General features: G+C 35.2%; 3 protein-coding genes across 3 annotated transcripts; all 3 read right to left on the reverse strand.

The window, feature by feature from the left end:
* Positions 1-1,878: 1,878 nt before the first annotated feature.
* On the reverse strand, positions 1,879-8,961 carry LOC112319922 (olfactory receptor 8J1). Its single transcript, XM_024577316.3, has 2 exons — positions 8,913-8,961; positions 1,879-3,719 (listed from the first exon to the last, which is right to left on the reverse strand). Exon 2 carries the CDS (start codon positions 3,698-3,700, stop codon positions 2,753-2,755), a length of 948 nt encoding a protein of 315 aa, XP_024433084.2. The 5' UTR covers positions 3,701-3,719; positions 8,913-8,961; the 3' UTR covers positions 1,879-2,752.
* Positions 8,962-9,215: 254 nt separating this feature from the next.
* LOC112319914 (olfactory receptor 8K1) lies at positions 9,216-14,022 on the reverse strand. Its single transcript, XM_024577308.3, has 3 exons — positions 13,985-14,022; positions 11,398-12,384; positions 9,216-10,612 (listed from the first exon to the last, which is right to left on the reverse strand). Exon 2 carries the CDS (start codon positions 12,369-12,371, stop codon positions 11,421-11,423), a length of 951 nt encoding a protein of 316 aa, XP_024433076.2. The 5' UTR covers positions 12,372-12,384; positions 13,985-14,022; the 3' UTR covers positions 9,216-10,612; positions 11,398-11,420.
* A 4,138-nt stretch (positions 14,023-18,160) lies between these two features.
* LOC112319913 (olfactory receptor 8K5) lies at positions 18,161-19,289 on the reverse strand. The gene has a single exon (XM_024577307.4). The coding sequence runs from the start codon at positions 19,273-19,275 to the stop codon at positions 18,340-18,342; it is 936 nt and encodes a 311-aa protein (XP_024433075.2). The 5' UTR covers positions 19,276-19,289; the 3' UTR covers positions 18,161-18,339.
* Positions 19,290-24,369: the final 5,080 nt, after the last annotated feature.

The following is a 24,369-nucleotide window of genomic DNA, read 5'->3' on the forward strand; positions in this document are numbered from 1 at the left end:
ACTTTCAGAATTCATTTTTTTCATAGCAGCATTATTAAAAATCTATTTACCATCTTTTTAGTTCTGCCTTTTGCATGTCATATAAATAATATGGTCTTTCCAGGCTGGTTTCTTTTATTTAGCAATGTGCATTTCAATTTTTTTAAAATTTAATCTTTGTTTTTTCTTTTTCCCTTAACATTTAATCCCCTTATACCCCCATCCCACAGCAATTACCACACTGTTGTCCATGTCCATGAGTCCTTTTTCCTTTTTGCTCAATCCTTCCACTCCCTAACCACCTAGCTATCTGCTCTCCATCTATGAGTCTGTCTCTGTTTTGCTTGTTAATTCGGTTTGTTCATTAGATTCCACGTATGAGTGAAATCATTTTAATTAAGTCTTTCACATAAATTGATTTACAGATCAAAAATGAATTCTTTGTGTCGAAACAAGCCTTAATAGATGATACAAAACGTTCGATTCTTAGCTTTTCTTATCTTCCTGTTTTAGGAATTGTGATGACATTTGAACCCAGTTTAGAAATTGTTTCAGCTTTCCTTTCTTGTGGGTCATAATCTTTCTGTTTTTTTATTGAATTTATTGAGGTGACACTGGTTAATAAAATTACATAGCTTTCAGATGTACAGTTCTATAAAACATAACCTATATATTGTGTTGTGTGTTCATCACCCAAGGTCAAGTCTTCTCCCATCACCATGTATTCCCTGCATGCCCTCTTCTACATCCCCCAACCTCCTTCCTTCATGGGTCATAATTTTACTCTTGTTGTATACTTGATGTCTTTGTGGTTCATCTCTGTCATAATAATTAGGTGTCAATCCTTACTGAAACATGAGAAGCAACTAAGCTTTTAGGGCAGTTTTATGAGTCTGATATGTTGCTTTCTGATTTTTGCCTCCCTCTATAGTTGATATATGCTCAAGTCATAATTTAGAAATACTCACAGTCTTCTTGTGCCATATTGCCTGTCATTGTAATATGATACTCCAATATTGTATTTCTAATAATCTGTGGTCCTTAAGAGATGTTTAGGCTATGCATACATGTAATGTATGCTATGCAGGCTATGAAGACATAGAGAACAGGGCACAACGGTACCATAATGTCTTCATGCTTTCCACCTGTTCTCCACCTCTTTCTCTTATTGACACTTGACCTTTCCATCCTTGGTGCCACTTTTTGCCTGTCACATCATGTTGTTTGGCATAAAACAGTATCACTTTCAATCACAATATAAGATTTGCTTTCTCTCATTTCCTTTAAAATAGTAATCTTTAAACTAGATCACCCTTTTCTATGTAAAATGTAATACTGGGGTCTATCCAACTATAGATTAGTAAATTCATAGTGCATCATCTAATTACTCTAGACATTGTCTTTTTAAAAAAATGTGACAAGTAACTGCTGAAACCCAAGTGCTCTGATCCACAGGACAGAGGAGGATAAAACAAGTAAGATTGGTGAGTACTTACTTAATGGTTTTATGAAGAAAGTTTTGAAGAGTGGGAAAGATATTTAGAATAGCCTGGTAAATAAAGTAGCACTCATAGCATTGTTAGTTTGTACATGCTATTTTAATGGACCTACTATACTTCATCATCAAGCACTGAGCATTTTAACATTCTCTCTATACTCAAGGGTCCAAATGAAATACAGTATTTTTTAGGATAGCCTTCATGCATCAGGTACATGCCTTATCTAGAGGTCTACGTATTTTTGCTAAATTAATTTTGAAGAAGGATTATTGTTCTTCTTTATTGGAAAGCATGGTTAAGTGCACTATATAAATAATAGTACTCCATTAATTTATTATCACATTGGTTGACCCAATTCTGATATGATAAGTCTGAAATATAGTCTTTTCACATTTTTTTATTCCAAGTTGTATAACAGAGTTTAGGGTACAATGACTGATCTAAAATAGAAAACAGAACAAAAATTTAATTGAAACAATTTAATTTTTCCTCTAATGATGTAAGGAGTTTTCACAAACATGGTCCATTGAATATGTAATAATATCACAATGCAGTACATTTCATACTTAAAAATGGAAAGTTTTTAAAACTGATATACTAAGTTTATCAAATGGTACACAGAATGAGGCATATTAAATGATGGTATTCTGTGTCTTTCATTAAAAAGTTGTATAAATTATATGAATTGGAATAAAAATCATTTCAACCATATATTGATTAACATTTAGAATACAAACTCACCAGTACTGTATATTTTTTCATTCAAATGATATTAAGAAAGGGTTAGGGAGTTTTATTTTAAATAAACTGTCACTTTTTAATTTTGTTGACTTAACTGTAAGAAGGTTTTTATCCATCTGCAATTATAATTCTGCAAGATAAAATGACCCATTATATCCAAACATATCCAGGAATAAAAAAAGAAGTCAAAAATTAAGAAAGATTGACTTACTTCTGTCATCTATATATTATCGCTGAGTTTTAACTTATTTAGTTGTTGTTAACTTTTCTTCTGACTCCTAGAAATATTTCTTTCAATCTAGTTACCTGCATACTCCTTAGCAAAGTTACTTAGTTTCTGTGTATTTCTAAGTGTATATTTCTGTGCACTTCTAAATTACAAGATCTTTAGTTTATTTTTTAAATCCCAAATCCTAGCCCTTTTTAATTTCCAGGATTACTTGAAAACCTACGTCACCCCCCGTCCTTTTTTTCCTCTGCCACAGTGGCAGCCTGTCTTACCCCTCTCTCCGTTTACTTACGGAGTCCCGAAATTACATCGATTTAAAAGAGCAGCATACGTTGGTCAGAAATCTCTTTAAGGCCGTCTTCACGTCCTTATTCCTCAGGCTATAGATCACAGGATTCAGCATGGGGATCACAAGTGTGTAAAACACAGAAGCCATTTTATCTGTGTCCAACAAACGGCTACTTTGAGGCTGCAAATACGTGAATAATAGTGTCCCATAAAAAACTATGACTGCCATCATATGCGAAGCACATGTGGAAAAGGCTTTTTTCCTTCCTTCTGATGAACGTATCCTTAAAATGGACAGAACAATGTTGAAATAAGATACTAGAACTATAGTCATGGAACCAATCAAGTTTGTAGCTGCAGATATAAAAGTGACCGTTTCTGGAAGGGAAATATCAGAGCAGGACAATGCTAAGAGAGGGGCGATGTCACAGTAGAAATGATTAATTACATTGGAAGAGCAGTAAGACACAGAGAATACAGAAGATGAAGTCACAATAGCTGTGGAAAAGCCGTAGAGGTAAGTGAGGGACACTAGCAGAAGGCAGACCTGGCGAGATAAAACCACCGTGTAGAGTAGGGGGTTACAAATGGCCACATAGCGGTCATAGGCCATCACAGCTAACAAGGACACCTCAGCTACAATGAAGAACAAAAACCCTCCCAGCTGGGTGGCGCATTCATAGTAGGAGATAGCTTTCTTCGTTACTAAAAAATTGATCAGCATTTTAGGGGCAATGACAGTAGAGTTGCCGAGATTGACCACAGCCAAGTGCCGGAGGAAGAAGTACATGGGGGTCTGAAGCCGAGAGGTAACACTGGCGAGGGTGATGATGCCCAGGTTCTCTGCCACGGTCAGCCCATAGATGACCAGGAAAACAAAGAAGAGTGGGATCTGGAGCTCCGGGCGGTCTGAGACACCTGTGAGAATAAACTCAGTGACCGAGGTGAAATTTTCAGGAGCCATGAAAAAGTTTGGAATTCATCTGTTTGGAAAAGAAAAGAAGTGGTTAGAAAGTTTAAGGAACAATTTCCTGGGATGGCCTTTAGATGGCAGGGGCAATTCCTTGGGCAAGAGTTCCTGAATCATGTATTATTCTAACTCAGTTATTCAATTCAAGGTTCTAGAACAAATATATAAGCTTTCCAATCCTTTCTGAGAGAAAAAAAAAAAAAAAAAAAGCAAGTATGGCAATTTAAACAGGTGATCCAGCATCATGAATTCTGAAGATTTACTTCCTTACCATCTTATTAAATTATGAGTATATTATTAGCTTGCAAAGAAACATTTTATCTTATGTCTCTTGCACTGAGTGTGAGAAAGGCTTGAGGAATTGTATGCCCCAAAATAACTGAACGTCATCTTACAATTTCTTCGTCAGAGAATTCTTGCTTCCTTTTCAGAGTAGGTGTTAGTCACTATTCTGTCCCATTTTCTTTATCTTCTATAACATCTTAGCACACTGAACTTGCATATTCTACCATTCATGGTTGTTTACTGTTTCTTCTCATTTTCTGTGTAATTAACTCAGACAGAAATGCATAGAGGTGTGTCTACAGATTTATTTATTCAGTTTAAAAAAATTATCTCTGAAAATTTCATCCCTTCTGTGCTTTACTGGGTACAGCTTCCTTTTTATTCTCCCTCATAACTCTTTTCCTTCTTGCCCCACAAGTTGATACAAGTCCTCATATGATTTCCACTGTTTTTATTTTAACCAGTATTTTATTTACATAATTTCATAATATTATTTTAAAATTCTATAAAATATATCCAGCCTTAATTTTAGTTAACCTTTTTCTCAATATTTTTAAAACATTTTTGTTATTTTTCATTATTGTAATAGCAGAAGATACTTATTTTAAAGATTGTCTATGATAATTACATTACCCATATTTGCCAAAAAATACACACACTATAATTTTAATATGACAACATTTTTTGAGAGTATTTTGTATTAAGGGTGCTAACCTGCTCCTAGCTAAGCCAACTAGGGTTTCTGCCCCATCACAATTGGACAAATGGTAAGCGATTGATCCAAAGAAGCTTTATAATAGCCTTTTATCTAAAGATTTGAAGTTAAGTTCCAAAGAGCCAAGGCTATATCATTAATTAGCACAAAATCTAATGTTTAGCTAAATTTTATATATAACTATAAAATGATAATAATAGTAATAATAATAATATAATAAAGACAGGAGACAAGATTTGGGTTTGATGGATGTTTATTGTATTGATGGTTTCTATAATTCATACTTATCTTTAAATTCATCAAGTCATATATTATACATTAAACATGTCCAGCTTTCTATATTTAATCATACCTAAATAGTTTTTTAAAAAGACTATATATAAAAAATGGCTGAACTATAAAAGCTCAGAGTTGACATTCTCTCTATAAATAAAAAATAAAATAAAATGGAAAAATATAAACTATTCTGTAGTGATGCATAAAGAGAATTAGAGAAATAAAACAAAAATAACAACTAATATATTTTTACTTGTTTGTTCTTTTTTTTTTGATATCTGTTTGCTTCTGACACCAAATATAATTTCCCCCTTGGTTTCTTTTTATTTATTTATTTATTTATTTATTTATTTATTTATTCATTCACCAAGTCTTTGCTGATGTCCTATGTGTACCAGGCAATGTTCAAACTTCAGATAAATTACTTGTTTCTCACCTCATGGACTTTCTATTTCAATAAGGAAGAGACAGAAGGTTGATAAAGAAACATGTAAACAAGATCATTGCAGAATATAGTAAGTGCCATAAGTAATTAAGCAAGGAGATAATCAGAGCAACCTGGGAGAATTATTTCATAGGAGATGCTATGGGAAAGACACTGTGAGAGGGTGACATGTGAGTGACACATAAAGCATGCGATGAAACCCACTATTCAATACATTACAGGAAGAATATTCCAGGATTCCAGGCAGGAATTCTGTTCTGGGATAGAAAATAACTTCGTGTTTTGTTGTTGGGTTTTTTTTTTCTTTTTTTAATTTTTATTGTTGTTGGGTTTTGAGGGGAAACTTAATAGAAGCCAGTGTGACTGGATAATAATAAGTAGGTAGAGAATCATTCAAATCCAATAATGCAGGTTACAATAGCTGGATTGTATTCTAACCAGTATCATAAGCCATTGAGAAATTTTAAGGTAGATGAATAACAACTTTTTCTGTAACAATGACAATAAATTGTAGAATTGGAAAGGGGTAGGAATTATTAGTGGAAATTTTTCAAAAATGACTTAAGCAGTTGTTGTAGGATTATTGGTGAAAGTTCATGCTGACTGGGACAAAGTGGAGAGCCTGGACACAGATGTACATTTAACAGTTGGGAGCAGAAACAAGATGCAATCTCCAACATAGTTTATATTATGAATTGTGTAAGGTAGGTATTAGGGAATGAGAGGTTGGGGGCATCAACCAAGAAAGAATTTTGTGATTTTTTTTTTTTTGCAATTGAGTCAGTAGCCATGACATTTTTTCCCTTGCATTTTAGAGCATATGATTTAAAATGAAGTGATCGAAGTGATAATTTGAACATGGTAAATAAGCTTGAGGTGCTGATGAATCATTTAAATAGTCATTTAGGCAAGCTAATATGTAAGTCTAGAGCATGTTGTGTGGTTAGCCTTGTAGATACTTAGGAAACAACAACCTAGATAATGATCCCCTGTTTTTCCACTTCTGTCAACGTTCTTGTTTCAAAATTTGTAACAAAAATTCCTAGTGAGTTGCTCAATCAGTCTTTGTGGGGATTACACTGTTTTGAGAGTGCAGCTTCCTGTTGTCCCCAAACAGCACACTGCAGGATACGGCGTCTGTGTCCCCTCCCACGCTTCTTTTTCTATTTTCAATTACAGTTTACTTTCAATATTATTTTGTATTGGTTTCAGGTGTACAGCTTAGTGGTTAGACAGTCATATACTTTACATGGTGTTTCCCTCATATTTCCAGTTCCTAACCTATCTTGCTTTCTCTGTGTTTACAATTGTTAATATTTTCTCTGCAGGTTTCATTCTCTCCATTGTCTTGCTTAGCAAACATATCAACTATCAGCCAACACAAATGCTTCCAAATTATATCAACTCCTCTATTTCTCCTAGAATCTAGTGTTTTCCTAATTATATATTTCATTTTATTATTTCTTAAAATATTTTATTTCCTTATTTTTAGAGAGAGGGGAATGCAGGGAGAGAGAGAGGGAGAGAAACATTGATGTAAGAGAGAAGCATCAGCCAGTTGCCTCTCTTATGCACCCCGACCAGGGGCCAAACCGGCAACCCAGGCCTGTGCCCTGACCGGGAATTGAACTGGTGACCTTTCACTTTGTGAGATGATGCCCCACAAACTGAGACACACAGGTCAGGGCATTTTAAATTGCAATAACAATTTTAAATTGCAATTACAATTTTAAATTGCAATTACATTTTAAAAATTACATTACATTACATTACACACTTTTAAATTACATTTAAATTGCAATTGCATTTGAAATTGCAACAACAATTTTTTAATCTTTATTGTTTTCCATTACCATTTAGTTCCTTTATATCCCTTCCCTCCAGCAACCACCATACTGTTGCCCCTCCATGAGTCCTTTTTTCCTTTTCGCTCAATCCCTGCAGTAATAAATTTTAATTAGAAACCATCTTAAATAATAAACAATATATTCATCCCCCAATTTTCTGTTTCAAGCCCCATGTTGCATTATTTGCCCATTTCTAGAAATACGTCCCTATCCTCAGCATTCCACTCTTCCACTTCTTGGGTCAGGTTTTTACTCACACTGTCATTGACTACTGTGTCCTCATTGACTACTGTGTCCTTCTCGGTCTTCACGTCATGATTCTCTGAAATCAGCAGGTAGGCAAACAGCAGTCCTTAAAGCATTTTGAGTAATTAAGATAAACAATTTGAACTTTTCAAGGAATAATTAAGATAATGTTTTAGCCTCATTTTCAATCAAACTTATAGCCACATTAGCCTGCTAGGAATGCACTGAAGACAAATCTTGGCCCTTTGTTCCGGACTCATAGCGACTCTTCTGAGATTACTGTATTTTTTTTTTTTTTTGAGAGGTGGCATTTAATCTGAACAAAGCCTGCCTACCGTCCATCTGTGGCAGTGGCTCCCTGCAATCAGGAACTGAAAATGAATGTGGCAACAAGGCTTACAGAGTTACATTCACAGTATTTAAGAATGGCATTCTTATCACACTCCAGGCACTGTCCATATTCTAATGAATACCAATGAGTAATTGGGAGGGTAAAAAGCGGGCGAGTTGTCTTTATTCCCACTAGTGTTTTATGTGAATGAATAATGTCGTCAGTCTTTTTAAAATGTGTGTGAAATAGTTCCTAAGGACTTTGAATATTTTAAATAAAATTATAAGGCTAAATATAAAGTACATTTATTCTGGAACATCCTCTTTTAGGACACTGAATTTAAAAGGTAACCTTGTAAATGAACATTCTCTTCCCGGGTTTTATTTTCTCATTGAGGGAGGAATAGATTCTGTCTAGGAACCTAGGGGTCCACAGTTCTTCATGTCTCACTACTGCTTATGCAGAGCCTCTACTCAAACAGAAGTTCTTCTTTATGAGGTCTTCTCCACTAATTTATTTTACTCTCAGATAGATTGTTTATCTAAATAGGTGTCATTGTTGTATGGATTACATATTAGGCTTCTATTTATATATTAGTCTGTATGTTATTAACTTTCATGGAAATTTTTCTTGAGAAAATTTGTGATGGCTAATCATATTCTCAAAAAGGAGTTATCCTTTGAAGTTCGGGTCATGTGTACCCAGTTTTCTTTCACAGGTTACACTGTGAAACATAGTTTTCATTTTAGCTAGGACTGCAGAGATTAAACTTTGAAATAAATAATATCAGTGAGCAAATATCCATTGCTTCAGTAGTGATATAATTTATTTAAGTATCTAAGATATAATGATGTCAGTTCTCATTTAGAAACATGTTTAACACTTTGCATTCTGGAAACAAGTTATAAATCTTGGAAACAAACCGTACTTTAAATATTGTATTTTTGATTATACATGATGTCCAGTTCTTTCCAAAATAAAAGCTGCGGGGCTCCATTTGATGAATGATTGAGATCTTTTAAGGCCACTATACAAAAATAAGGTAAATATTTTCTACCCACCTCTAATGGAGAGTTTGCTTCAGGTTCTTAGTGAGAATCTCTACATGGCTGTGGCAGTAAGAGTTTATAGGTCTCTATGAATTTTTGAGAGCTTAACTCAGAAGCGCAGATAATTCCAGAATCCCCATGTTTCCTGTTACCTCCTTGGGGAGGATGCCACCCAGGATTGGCATCACCAGACCTCCCTCTAGGAGTTCAATCAAACACCCATTGAATCTCCTTTGTGGCAGTCCGGACCTATGCTATGGAAGTTTCTCATCAATTATTGCCCTTTTGAAATTTTATCATCACACAACGAAAATAATGTCAATAAATATTACTATCTGCTCTTAAAAATAAAAAAATGCTACATGAAAAAAGTCACAATGCATAGCCCTTTTTCTTAGTGTTTTATTTTTTCCAAATTACTACCCATATATGTAAAACGTTATGAAGATGTGAAAGAACCCTTGTCATTCACGATAGAAATAAAAAAACAAAATATATCATCAGCACAAGACTACTTATTACAGTGTACATTTTTAGATAGTGGCAAAAAATAAAAACTTACACACAATGAAGTTTCCATCAACCAAAGGCTGGGTCAAATACACAGTGATTGATTTGCACTTCACAATTGTATGTTGACATTAAAAATTAAAACAGTTAAATAATGTTTTTTGGCCAAGAAAGATGTCGATGAATTTCTCAAATAAGAAAGTTACAGGGAACATGATGTGTTACTTTCCTTTTTTTCTGAATAACAGAATTTTATTTGCTTGCTAACTATTACCAAATTTTTCTAAGCCTGGCTCCTTCATATCCAGACAGAGCATGAATGCAGAACTTGAATTCCAATGTTACCATAGATACTTATCTAAATGCATGCATTTCTAAATCTTGGATCAGTCCGTCATGTAATATTTGGTACAAAACTATCCTAATGTCATTCAATTTTGTGAATTTTGCCAAAAGTGAGAACTCCTGAAATATCTCATTTTTGACTAGGTTTAAATTAAATTCTTTTCAAGCATATTTATAGTTCTGCTATTTTCCTGCAACCTCTATATCTCCCAAGCATATTTGCAGTTCATTTTTTTTTCATTCTTTTTCAGGTGGAAATCCAGTTTCCCCAGCATCCATGCTGAAAACACTGTCCTTTCCCCTACTGTCCTGGCACCCTTGTTGAAGTTATTTGACCATATGCATTAGGGTTTATTTCTGGGTCCTGTATTCTATTTCATTGGTCTCTATGTCTTTATGCTAGTATCACACCATTTTCATTACCATACTTTTTGTAAGTTTTGAAATCAGGAACTGAGACCTCCAACTTCATTCTTCTTTTTCATATTTGCTTTTGCAATTTAGGGTTTCTTGAAATTCATATGAACTTTAAAATGGATTTTTCTACTTCTGGAAAAAATATCATTGAAATCTTCACAGACATTGCATCTAATCCATAGATTGCTTTGGGTAGGGTGCACATTTTAAGAATAAATCTTCCAATTAATGAACATTTATTTGTTTCTTCTTTAATTCCTTTAGCAATATTTTGTGGTTTTCAATGTACCAGTCTTCCACCTTCTTGGTTAAGTGTATTCCCAAGTATTTTATTCTTTTTGATGCTATTATAAATGAAATTGTTTTTGTAGTCTCCTTTTCAGATTGTTCATTGTTAGTGTATAAAAATGCAACTGATCCCTTTGTATTGTCTTTATATCCTGCAATTTTACAGAGTTTTTTATTAGTTCTAAGTTTTTTTTGAACAACGCAGTTAACTCTTTTAAAAAACACATTTTGATTACACTTTCAAAATTACACAATAAAAACATTCTCATGATACAAATTCAAGCAATCTAGAAGAATGTAGACAAAAAAGTCAAAGCTCTCCCTCACCTCCACTATTCCCCTCTCCCAACCAATCTCACTCTGCTCCCCAAAGGTAACCGCCATGAACAGTTTGGTTTTTATTCTTCTATGTCTAGGCCTTGTGTGTGTGACATTTTTTTAAAGCCCCTTTTATGTGGGTGATACTAGAGAATGCTATTAATATTATTTAACTTGTCAATTGTGAAAAGTAATGGAAATAATAGAGTTTGGGAAAGGTATACATGACCAAGATTTTGCATTATAGTATAAAACGTTGCTCTAGAAAACAAAATACATTCATAACAATAAATATGCTTAGGAACAAAATCTGAAGATAACTTAAAATCTTAAGTTACAAAATCTTAAAATCTGTAAGACTTTTTTTTTTTTACCTCTGCAAGTTTATGTTCTACCAAAAATTTGGTGTGATTTACTTTATTTCTACATCTTGAAAAATAATTTGGAACTTAAATTATCTGGCTACTATGTTTATTTATCTGATTGAAGTGAAGAAAAGTACAGGGAGATGTAAGGGGAAATGTGTTTTACCCAGAAGAAGAAGAAAACTTCATCTGCTAAGACATTTCTACCTTTTGATGCTGTAATTGGACAGAAAGAAAATTAAACAAAAACCCACCTTTGCAAATGAATATTAAGACATTAAGAGGAGATTTTGCACCAATTAGTTAAAGTTCTCTTCAGTGCATCTTTCACATCTTTGTTCCTTAGGCTGTAGATCAATGGATTCAGCATAGGGATCACCAGGGTGTAAAACACAGAGGCCAATTTATCAATATCGAAGGTATGGCTGGACTTGGGTTGCAGGTAAATAAAGAGCAACGTCCCATAGAACACGACCACCACTGTCAGATGGGAGCTGCAGGTGGAGAAGGCTTTGTACCTCCCCTCAGTTGACCTCATTCTCAGAATAGCCACAAGAATTAGCATGTAGGATACAAGAACAATCAAAAGGGAAGAGAGCAAATTACAGCCTGAAAAGATCAAAATGATCAATTCTAGTTCATGTGTGTCAGAACAGAGAATGGATATCAGAGGGAGGCAGTCACAATAAAAATAACTGATGATGTTCGAGCCACAGAAGGACAGTCTAAATAACTTAACTGTGAGAAACAGCGACACAAACGTGCTGTAGAGATAGGGAGTAAGTACCAGCACCCAGCGCACTTTCTCTGCCATGACGACCAGGTAGAGGAGAGGTTTGCAGATGGCCACGTAGCGATCATAGGCCATTGCTGACAGAATGAACAGTTCAGTGATGATGAAAATCTCAAACAAGGCTAGCTGAGTGGCACACCAATTATAGGAAATTGTATTTTTGTGCACCACAAAATTTGCCATCATTTTAGGGCCAACGACAGTGGAGTAACCGAGATCAGTAATGGACAAATGTCGAAGGAAAAAGTACATGGGAGTATGCAGTTTGGAGTCCAAATGGGTCAGGATGACCATGCCTAGATTGCCCATTACTGTGACCGCATATATGGCCAGGAAGATCCCAAAGAGAGGTGCCTGCAGCACAGGGTTGTCAGTGATCCCCATGAGAACAAACTCAGTCACCTTGGTCACGGCAGTATGATTGCGTTTCTCCATATTGCTTAGGAACCTGTGTAGAGTATAAAATTAATACTTACATTTGGGATGCTATCTTCCAAGTGAATTTAATACATAACATATAAGATACATGGGCATTTTCTTTGTCTTCAATTATAAATAGAGGCAACTCTTCTCATCAAGCCAAAGCTATAATACCTATGCTCACATTGTAGTGTAAGTGCCTGACAATTAGCTTTCTCGATTGTACTGTTCCAACCATGGTTTGTTGATTGCCGAGACATTTATTTCAATGACATCCATCTGGAATAAATGTATTGCAACTACACAATTAGAAAAAGAGCTAAGCTGCCTCACCTGTAAAGGTCAGTTTTACAGAGCCCTGGGTAACCTAGTAACTGACTGCTTGAAAAACCCTGATTTTGCCTTTCTGCACTTTGCCGAAACGCCAGCTCTGGTAGGGAAGTGTCTGGGGGGCTTGCCACAGTAGTGAGGTCCAGGTGGGTGTCCTCAAGCATTCCTAGCTGACAGCATCGCTGTTGATAGTCTGAGACTGGTACGACACACACAGTCACCGAGCCTTCAGTCAGGTATGCCTTAAAGGGGCAAGGTATTTTGAAGTGGTTGTTTTGATACATCTTTGTGACCTCCCTTTTTGATCTAAAGTCATTTTAAGTATGTTGAAAGACTGATCTATTTTAAGCTTTTTCAATATTTTAATTAATTTGTAAACAAACAGAGACACCTAAACCGTATACCTTACATTATTGACAATCGTCTGCTTAGAGTAGCAAGACGAAAGACTTTCTAAACTGTTGGTGGAACGATGAATCAGGCAGTGATGGGGGAAAATTTGACCGTTATATACACATATATTTCAGCACGTCTTACTATAAATTCAGCTTGTTTACCCCATACAAAATCTAAGGCTGTGATATGTTAATTTTAGGATTTTATTATTAATAGCTTATCCCTTATTTGGCACATCTGTTGTTTCTGCCTATTGAATCACTCCTAATAATTTTCCAACCATGCAAGCCTCTTTGGCATACAGAGAACTTGGCCATTCCGATTATTCAGAAACTCTTAATGGAGATGCGTGGGAAGAAGAATACAAGTGACTATGGAGCACTGATAGAGGACTCACTGTGTGCTGGGCACTTTTCTGAGCACTTTACGTAAATTCACTCATGGGGTCCACACAGTCAGCAGGAAGTAGATAGTAAAACCACATCCATTTGAGAGTCAAGGAACCCAAAGCACAGGAGTGGAATAAATTAACGATGGTCCCTCCAATAATGGAAGGTGGAGTCAGGATTCAAATAAAGCCATATGTCTTCAGAATACATTTTTATAAACACAATGTTTTCTTTTTATTAATATAACATTGAATAGGTAGAAAGTAAAAAAGTGACAAAGAAGGGACACTTCATAAATACAGACAAAACCCTTGCTACAAGAGGGGACTGAAACGGTACGTTCATCTGAAAACTAAGGTGGTCTAAATGTACATGTTCTACACATTAATTCTATTAATGACACAAAATGTATATTGCTAAGAAAAAGCAGTTTTATAGGACACAATGCTCTTCAAGATCTTTGGTTTAAGCTGTTTACCCACAGAAATTTCCAAACCAGTGTTTTTCACTCACCTGAGTGGAGAATCTACTTTGATTTCATACTGTTTTAATCCTCATCCGTCATTAGAGAATATATGTAGGTGTTCTACCCTCTCGACACTCATTTTGTTAATGTTTTAATTTGATTAAAGTATAACAAATATTGCATAATATTACCCAAGGGAGAGAGTACTCTAGTTTCTATTAATTATTCTGGGAATGTACCATTAAGAAAAGTCAAAAGTATTTATGTGGGTCTAACTGAAAAAATAAATTATGCAATATCACTAAACACTGGAATTATGAATATGTCTTTGTCAGTATCTCCATTACACATCATGCACATATTAGGTACAGTATATACGTATACACACAATGTATGAGGAAATGAAATTTACATCTTAAAAAAAGATTATACAACATTTGGTTGGCATAAACCAATGTTTTATTACTTGTATTGTGGCTGCCAATAAATCAGTAGTAAAATTTTTCTTCATTTGTTTATAAGGTTTATTTCATTTTTATCTGTTTTTAAGGATTTCTCTTTATCATTGGTTTTCAAAAACTTAATTATGATATATTTGGTTTAATTTCCTTTCTGTTTATTTTGCTTTGAATTATATTAGCTTCTTATATTTTTAGGATTATAGGATTTAAAAAAATTAAATTTGGAAGAAGTTTTGGCCAACATTTCTTCCAATAGCTTTTGCCTGATATAGTTCATTCTTTCAAATTGGGCCCACATTTAAATGGACAGTATGTAGCTTATTATTGTTCTGCAGATCACTGAGATGATTTTCATGGTGTTTGTTTAGTATTTTGCTTCCTCTATGGCTTCATTTTGGGTAGTTTCTACTGAGATATGTTTAAGTGTAGTTATCATTTTTTTCAGTGTATAATATGCTATTCCTCTCATTCAATAACTATTTGTTCATATCTAAAATTGTGTGTTAGTCTCTGGCAGTCCCAGAAAGTTAGTATTGTTATGAAACCCCTCAGTTATACGGAACATTGTTTTGTACTGGTCTCAGCCCATCGATACCCAATGTTGTGGACGGATGGACCAGTCCTTGTAATTCTTATTATGACTGCACGATGCTCTTCAGCAGTAACTATCAGGAAACTTTACAAAGGTACAGGTTTATTCCTTGCAAGTCCTGGAAATTACATAGCACATCTGGGGCCAGACATCAAGGTTGCAGGTAGAAAGAAAAAGCTCCTAGGGTCTGGGGTTCCACTTTTATGTGGCTCTAGGGTAGGAACATAGGGTCTCTGGCCTATTCTTCATGGGCAAATTTAGAACGTAAGAGTGGGAATTTAAAGCCCTGGAAGAGAAAACGACTTGTAGCCCAAATTGTCAGTTACTGAAATCAAGCAAGATCTACAAAACAAAGGAGCCTCAATGGGAGGAGGCCTCCCGGCTCTTTAACTAATTGTGTGGCTAGCAGTGTATTTACTCAAGATAGAAGTCTTTTTCACCCAGCCCCCCAAGTCCCCTCCCAGCTGGCAACCACCAGTCTGTTCTCTGTGTCTGTGAGCCTGTTTCTGTGTCATGTGTTCATTTATTTTTCTCTTTAGATTCCATATGTAAATAAAATCATATGGTATTTGTCTTTCTCTGTCAGACGTTTTACTTAGCATAATACCCTCTAGGTCCATCTATGCCATCATAAATGGTAAGATTTCATTCTTTTATGGACAAGTAATATTCCATTGTATATAGAGAGTACCACCACTTTTTTAACCACTCGTCTATTAATGGGCAGTTGGGTTGCTTCCATCACTTGGCTGTTGTAAATAATGCTGCAGTGAACATAGGGGTGCATATATACTTTCAAATTACTGTTTGGGATTCCTTCAAATATACGCCCAGAAGTAGAAATGCTGGGTCTTAAGGCAGTTCCATTTTTAATTTTTTGAGAAACCTCGGTACTGTTTTCCATAGTGGCTGCATCAATCTGCACTCCCAACAGTGCACAAGGGTTCCTTGAACAAAGTGAAAAAATTAAGAAGTAAAAATTGGTACTAACAAAATAGTCACAGTGATAGAAACTCAACATTGAGAATTAGTCAATAATATTGTAATATTATGTAGGTAGTTTAAATATTGGGGTGACCACTTTGTAAAGCATGTGATTATCTAATGGCTATACTGCATACCTGCAACTAGTACAAAATAATGTTGAATGTAAACTGTAATTGAAAAAAAATATAGCAGTCTTTGAAGAGGATGCCTCTTTGAAATTGATGCCTGGGCATCCAAAACTCAAGTCCCGAACTTGCATTACAAAAAGAAGATAAAAAGCAAACACTAATGTCAGGGCTTACACTCTAAACAGATATACATACGTATGTGTATAGTGGTTTGAAGTCTTTGCCTGATAATTCTTTTCATCACTGTTATTTCAAGATCTATGTTAATCATCTCCTGGGGTATCACATGGTCCTGCTTTCACGTATGTCTAATACTTGTGATTGGATGGAGAATTTCATGAATTTTATGCTAATGCATATTATAATATCTTTCTGTCTTCCTAAAAAAATCTTCAGTGTTTTTTTAACAAGGATCAGATGGCACTTTCTTGAGGCTTATTTCCAAACTCTATGAGTAGCAATCCTAAGTAATTTTTATTTCTGAGGTCTCTACCAGATGCCCTGGTGTTAAACAAGGATTCTATTCTCTGGATTTTGGAACTCTAATGTCTTCCTGCCCTCTCTGCAACCTCTGAACTGTCCAGCTTACAAGTCTCTGGTCATTCTTTTAACAGCCTGGTGGATTTTGACTGTAGGCATGCCCAGTTCAGTGTTCAGCCAGAAACTCAAGGAGCCCTTTAGTGGAGGAAAGGATGAGCAACAAGAGAATGAGATGAGGTGTGGGGAACAAAGAGCAACCTGCCAGAAGTATGTCATCATTATCTGCAATTACTTTGAATGTATATGGATTAAATTATCCAAAAGTAGAGTTCGGCAGAATAGGTTTTTTAAAAAATCATAATCCAACTATATGCTGTCTGCAAGAGACTTAATTTTATTTTATTTATTTTATTTATTGTTTTTCAGGTACAGTTGTCTCCATTTTCCCCCATCACTCCCCCAACCCCATCCAACCCCACCTCCTGCCTTTTGGCTTTGTCCATGGGTCCTTTATACATGTTCCTTGATGACCCTTCCCCTTCATTCCCCCTTTTCTCCCTGTTACCCCTCCTCCCCTCTGGTTACCATAAGTTTGTTCTTTATTTCAATGTCTCTGGTTCTATTTTGCTCATTTGTTGTTTTGTTGGTTAGGTTCCACTTATAGATGAGATCATATGGTATTTGCCTTTCACCATCTGGCTTAGTTCATTTAGCAAAATGCTCTACACAACACTGAACAAAGAAATTAAGGAATCCACAAACAAATGGATGCATATACTGCGTTCATGGATTGGAAGAATTAACATCATCAAAATGTCCATACTACCCAAAGAAATTTATAGATTTAACTCAATTCCAATTAAAATACCAATGATATATTTCACAGATATAGAACAAATATTTCAAAAATTTATATGGAACCATAAACAACCATGAAAAGCTGCAGCAATTTTGAGTAAGACGAGCAAGGTAGGAAGGATCACAATTCCTGACATCAAACTATATTACAAGGCCATGGTAATCAAAACAGTCTGGTACTGGCATAAGAACAGACACATCGATCAATGAAACAGAATAGAGAGCCTAGAAATAAACCCAAGTCTCTATGGTCTGTGAATATTTGCCAAAGGGTGCAGAAGCATAAAATGGAGTAAAAATAGCCTCTTCAACAAATGTTGTTGGGAGATCTGGACAGCTATATGCAAAAAAAAGAGAGAGAGAGAGAGACTTACTTTATTTACACTGTTGTATTAGATTCAGAAAACAGAATAAAATCAAAATTGAAAAGATCCTTGAGCTATATGCAAAAAAAAAAAGAGAGAGAGAGAGAGAGAGAGAGAGAGAGAGAAGGAGACTTACTTTATTTACACTGTTGTATTAGATTCAGAAAACAGAATAAAATCAAAACTAAAAAGATCCTTGAGCTAAAAAATAATAGCAATTAAAAGACAAAAACAAACATATAGTTTACTGAGGTAGAATTTAGCATTTCAACTGGGAGAAATGTCAGGTTCTGTGATTTTACTAGATGAAACACTGAGTTAAAAACAAGAAATGCTAAGGCAGAAGTATCATTTAATTGAGATCTGAAATAGGAGGATTAATTTGGCTGAATATTAGAAAACAATCTATTTGTGCATTATAATGAATTTTTGCTCTGGAGTCAAAAGAATGTAATTATATATATTAGAAATATTGTGACATTTGCCTTTATCAGAATTCAGTAGAACAATAGTCCATATTGAATATTAAATTCAAAGTTTGCACTGATTCTTACAGACCCTATGGAAGGCTTTTTTTACCTCTTTGTTCCTTAAGCTGTATATCAAGGGATTAAGCATAGGGATCACTAATGTGTAAAACACAGAGGCCACTTTATCAGTATCAAAGGAGCGAGCAGCTTTGGGCTGAGTGTACATAAATAGTAGAGAGCTATAGAATACAACCACCACAGTCAGATGAGAACCACATGTGGAAAAAGCTTTTTTCCTGCCCTCTGCAGAATGCATTCGAAATATGGCTCTCAGAATCATAATGTATGACACCAAAACTATCAGCAGAGAAGAGAGCAAATTAAATGCTGAAAATAGTATGATCAGCAATTCTATTTCTTGTGCATTTGAACAGAGCAAAAGTAACAAAGGAACATCATCACAGTAGAAATGATTTATGATATTAGAGCCACAAAAGGTCAATGTAAAAATCTTAATAGTGAACATTAGAGCCTGAAAGGTACTGTAGAGGTAAGGAATACCCACCAGCACACGACAACGTCTCTGGGACATAATGACATTGTAGAGCAAAGGGTTGCAAATGGCTGAATAGCGGTCATAGGCCATGGCTGACAAGATGAAAAATTCACTGATAATAAACATAAGGAAGAAAGCCAACTGTGTGGCACACGCATAATATGAAATAATATTTTGATCCACAACAAAATTTGCCAGCATCTTGGGACAAATGACAGTAGAATTACCAAGATCGATGAAAGCCAGGTGTTTGATGAAAAAATACATAGGTGTGTGTAGGCGGGAGTCCACCTGGATTAAGATGATCATGCCCAGGTTGCCTACCACTGTGACTGTGTAGACAATGAGGAAGGCCATGAACAGTGGCATCTGCAGCTCAGGCTGCCTTGTGACTCCCATCAGAACGAATTCTGTCAATGATGTTAAATTCCGTTGGCCCATCTAGTCCAGTCAGCTCTTCTGGAAAGAAACAGAGGGGTTTTTATTAGCTTTCATGTAGAGTCATCTAAACAAATTATACTCTTTGCAGACACATTGAACAAACACGTTTTTCATAATAGGAGATAGAGAATAATTCCCACATCTGATTTTAAAAGTAAAATAGAATTAGATAAAATTAGATAAAATTAAATAGATAGTGATAGAATTTTAACTTCTCAAGAGAAGAGACCCACAGGAAACACATGCACTGTTGTGACAGGTTAAACTCTCACTAGAGTCAACAATGTTTGGGACAACATATCCACTGATTTTTTAAAAGCCATATAAATATTAGATATATTTATTTAACCTACACAATAACATCACAATTTTTCTTTAGTACACTTACATTTCTATCTGAGAATCCTTGTGAATATTTGATTTTCTAAATGAGAGAGGCAGAGATAATATGAAGTGAATGAAGTTTAAGATTTTAGGTCCCTCTTTTGCACTTTTAAGACCTAGGTGGGGCCTTAACAATACACCCCCAAAGTGATTTATTTTTGTCAAAGTTGCAAATGTAAGACATTTTAACCTCAACCAAGCCCAATTTGTCTTCGCATTCCAACTTTACTCCACATTCAACTAATATTATAGTTGATATCAACTAATATCAACTATGGTTGACATGTGTACAAACATTTGTGGTGTCCAGCTAAAGAGAGATTGAGTTAATAATACTTTATTTGATGGGTAGTGGGCGTGTTTGTAAGAGTCAAATTTATCATTGAGTAATGCTATCCACTCTGGTATTGTAATGGCTTCTGAGAAGTCTCTTACCACCCAAAATGCAGAGATAGGTCTGGAATGTTACTAATACAAATAATATATTTATAATTTTATAATGTATGCAACTACTTGTTTGCTGACCACTGAAATTTTTAAAACTCTTTTTTCCTTCTAATAATTATTCACATTTATGCCTTAATTTACATGTATAACTATTATTCATTTTTAAAGAAAAAAAGTCTTTCAATTAGTAAAAACTTTAAGAGGTATAATATCTGGATCTATTTCTGCTAAAATATATGGTTTATATCAATATTTAGGCATTTTGAATATTTAATTGTATATCCTTCTTTTCCTCTATATGCTATTTATATGTACTCATTAATTTCTCCATTGTGAATATGATAAGCATTTAAAATATTTATTTGAGCATTTATTATATCTCATATTACTGTCGATGTATTTCTTGAATTGTACAATCGAGTATACATAGAGTATAACACTGTGATTTTCAAATATTTCAGTGATAAGTACTAACCTCTTCATTTGATAAAATTTACATGGGAATTCAAGAAAACAAAGCAGAACTTGCTCTGATTGAAGACAGAGAAGCTGCTTTAGCTCAATCCACTCGTATTCCTTGCCCCTCACGTTGAGTTTCCCTTCAGTGAAAATCTGGAACTCTGCAAGTGTGATTTTCGATGCAGGAGTAAATGATGTTCAAAATATCCAGCCAGTTAAAATACAAAACAGAATTGTGTGATGAAATGCTCAGCTTTAGACGGAACAACTATCAAGTAAAAACTTCTGGGAGCCCAGCAGAAGGTCCAAACCTACAGTTTAGAGCAGCTGAGTCAGGAACCCCCGCACCCTTCATGGCTATTGGCAGAATTCTAGGAATCTGTAATTTTGGGGTGTCCATTTAGCCAATCTGATTCAAGGCATAATGAATGGGAAGCACAGGGGGAGCCAACTGAGAAGATTCCTCAGTTACGTCCATCCCTCTTTCCTAGATGAAGTTGTCTGCTGTTTCTCCATCGAGCCCACTCTGCTTTCAGGTTCATTACTCTTTCACAAGTGAGAACAAGTGCTGCAGGGCCTGCTCTCCTGGGTTCTTCTACAGATGCACTGGATTAAGCAAACAAATTCAGAATTCCAGTGCCATGTTGAAGTCTTCAACGATTTGCTAAGTGTTGTGGATGAGAAGGGGCCACTTGCTAAGCCTGACGACCTCGAGGAGGCCTGCGTGACGGCATTGCAAACTTTGAGGGGGAAATGGGGCAAAGAAGGAGAAGGAACATGTATGAAAGACCCATGGACAAACACAAAGAGGGGAGGACTGGATGTGGGAGTTGGGGGTGAGGAGGGCGGGAGAGAGTAATGGGGGGAAATGGGACAATTGTAATTGAACAACAATAAAAAGTTTTCATTGAAAAAGTCGTATGATAGCTATATAAAAATTCTTTTAAACAACAACAACAACAAAAACTTCCAGACCTAAAGTAACCTCATAGGATGGTCTGAAGTTAAAAACTTCTAACTAAAAGCAGGTGAAGGCAAGCAGTCACGTCCTAGGCCGGAACCTTCCCTGACAAATGGCAATCTTTACCTTAATTGTACCTGTCTGTTATCTTTTTGCATCTGAAATAACATACCTTTGCAATGTCAAATTTCCTTTTTTTCCAGACTCCTCAAAGCATAGGCTCCCCACCAGAGGGAGATCACAAATCCCCTCATTGTTATTGTTATTATGTTAATAGTTGAGTGTTAACTATTACATACCCACTTGCGTAAAAGAAGTATGTGTCTATCATTTAATTTTTTGTCCAAACCCAGAGGTTTCCCCGCTTTGCTTTCTTCTGCCTTCCTAATCTATCGCCAGTGGATTTCATGTAACCCACCTATGCCTCCTCTTTTGATTGTAATGTATGAAAGAAAGTGCAAAACTGCCCTTTTCCAGAGCATTTTCTCAATCCTTTGAGGTTTTGCTTCTTGACAATTGTCATCATTTTGCTCAAATAAACTCATAAAAATTCTTACACATTTGAAAATATCTTACATTGACATAATTAGTCTAGTGTTTGTTTAGTTCATCTGTATTTTTAGTGTCAATTATTACCTCTCTCAGAAAACATCTAATTTTTTTTACTTTGTTTATTCTTTGTTTTTTAAAATTCACATTTTAATTTTATTGTGGTAAGAATACTTAATATGAAATATACTCTGTTAAAGACTTTTAATGTACAATACAGTCAGTTTGTAAAGCTTATTCTGAAAAAACAAACCAAGTAGTAAGCTGCCTTGAGAAAAAAAGCAAATAACTAAAAAATATTGGGAGTTTATCCTTATATATAGCATATGTATATCCTCATTTTAATATTATTTGCAGTTTATAAAATATTACATGGGTAACACATATATTAAAATGCTTTCTGTCAAAAATTGCACTGAATATATTTATTATATATAATACAATATTTATCAACTATTATATAACATATATTAAAATGATTTGTTGCTTATCTGAAATGCAAATGTAATTGTGAATCCTGTTTTTATTTGGAAATCCTAACTTTAATAAATTCTAATAGATGAGATTAGTGATGATTTTTTATGATATTCATAACTCTGTTCAATTGCAATATCCAAATGTCACTATCAACTTTCATAAATAAAATAGATCTAGGAATCTAGTAGTAAAATCATAAGATTTAGTGCCCTAAACATGCCATTCTATGCCAGGGAATTGCAGCTAACAGAGAAGATAATGAATTGCTGTGGTAGTTCAGAGTCAGCTGTCGGTAGCTACAAGAATGTCCATGATCAGAAGCCAGGAATCATGGAAAACTACCAACACCCAGGTGATAATCAAAACACAAACCTATACACTGACCTTTAATGGAGAATTGGATTTTCTTCTCCTAAATTGCTTTTACTTTAAATAGGGAGAATTTATGCTTCTTGTCCTTCTTTGAGATACTCCCTGAAGACGTGGCATATAATTCATGCTCAAGTCACCTGAGAGATTTTTAGAATATTGCCTCGTGGTGCCTGCTAATTACCCAGGACACCCTACACATTCCCTGGTGATAACATGTGAGGGACAATTCAAGGAAAGCAACTGAACAACAGAAATGATCTGAACAGTTCACGGAGACCCACGTGACGTAAAGGTACTCACTCACAGAGTCATCAATGATTAAAGTAACTGTGGAAAATACTTTGACATCAACTTTATCCCAATAAAACTGGCATCATTCCAAAAGTTGTGGTAAACTTATAAATGACATCACATAGGGTTTTTTTTCTTTGAACTTATTATTGAAATAAAAATATGGAGTACACTCTGGGTTAAAAATATGTCACAGACCTGTGTAAGATAGATACACTAGTCTCATATTCAGAGGACAAGCTCATATAACCCATGTAGTTTGCCCAAAGTCGCTTGATTGGTGACTAGGAGATTTGAAATTAATGCCTCATCTTTAAATGAGTAATATATATATATTTTTTGTTCTTTCATATGACAAACCTGTAACAATTATTATAATGCAATGTGTTACTGTGATGATTGCCTCGATAATAGTGTTTCCTGAGTGGAGATCTCCCCACTTTTGGATAGTGTTCAATACAAGCTCATTGAGAGCAACACTTGAGATAAGATCTATAATCCATCTCTCATAAATGTTACTCATGCCCTCCTCCTCTATGACTTCCGTGTGTGTAAGGATTGGTCTGGGCACCAGATCTTTCTCATTGGCCGACCTCACACGTTTTAATGGGCTCCAGATGGCAAACAGTAGCACCGCTGTGCTCTGGAGGTCAGATTGGGTTCATTTAACTGTTAACTGCACAGACTCAGGTTCAACAGGTGTTAAGTGGTTTCTGTGAGCACTTGCAGAGGGATGGAGAAATGCTTCCTGTTGTTTTCTGAAGGATACTTTAAAAAATGATCAGTGGCTGGCTTCAACATCTCTTCCTCAAAATAGTTACTTATTATGATCTAATCCTCCTGCAACAGTGGGCTACATTTGTATCCCACACCAAGACACAACTTCTTTTGACCAGCTAGATTTTTTCCACAGGTATTGTTCATTCATTCATTCATTCCTCCTGATCCTTGCTTAGACCATTGTCAGTAAGTCAACTTACAACCCTGGTCTTTCTGCTAAAGGTTTATTCATTTTGCCTTTTTCCCTTTTATCCATTTGACTTAAAAACATTTTAAATATATTTATTGCTTTCTAGAATCTTGATATGGAGATGTTCTTTCTCATTATGCTTTGCAACTGATGGTAAAACATACTGGGAAATTATGCCCTCACC

This window comes from Desmodus rotundus, chromosome 5 (genome assembly GCF_022682495.2).
Source record: "Desmodus rotundus isolate HL8 chromosome 5, HLdesRot8A.1, whole genome shotgun sequence".
Lineage (NCBI taxonomy): Eukaryota > Metazoa > Chordata > Mammalia > Chiroptera > Phyllostomidae > Desmodus > Desmodus rotundus.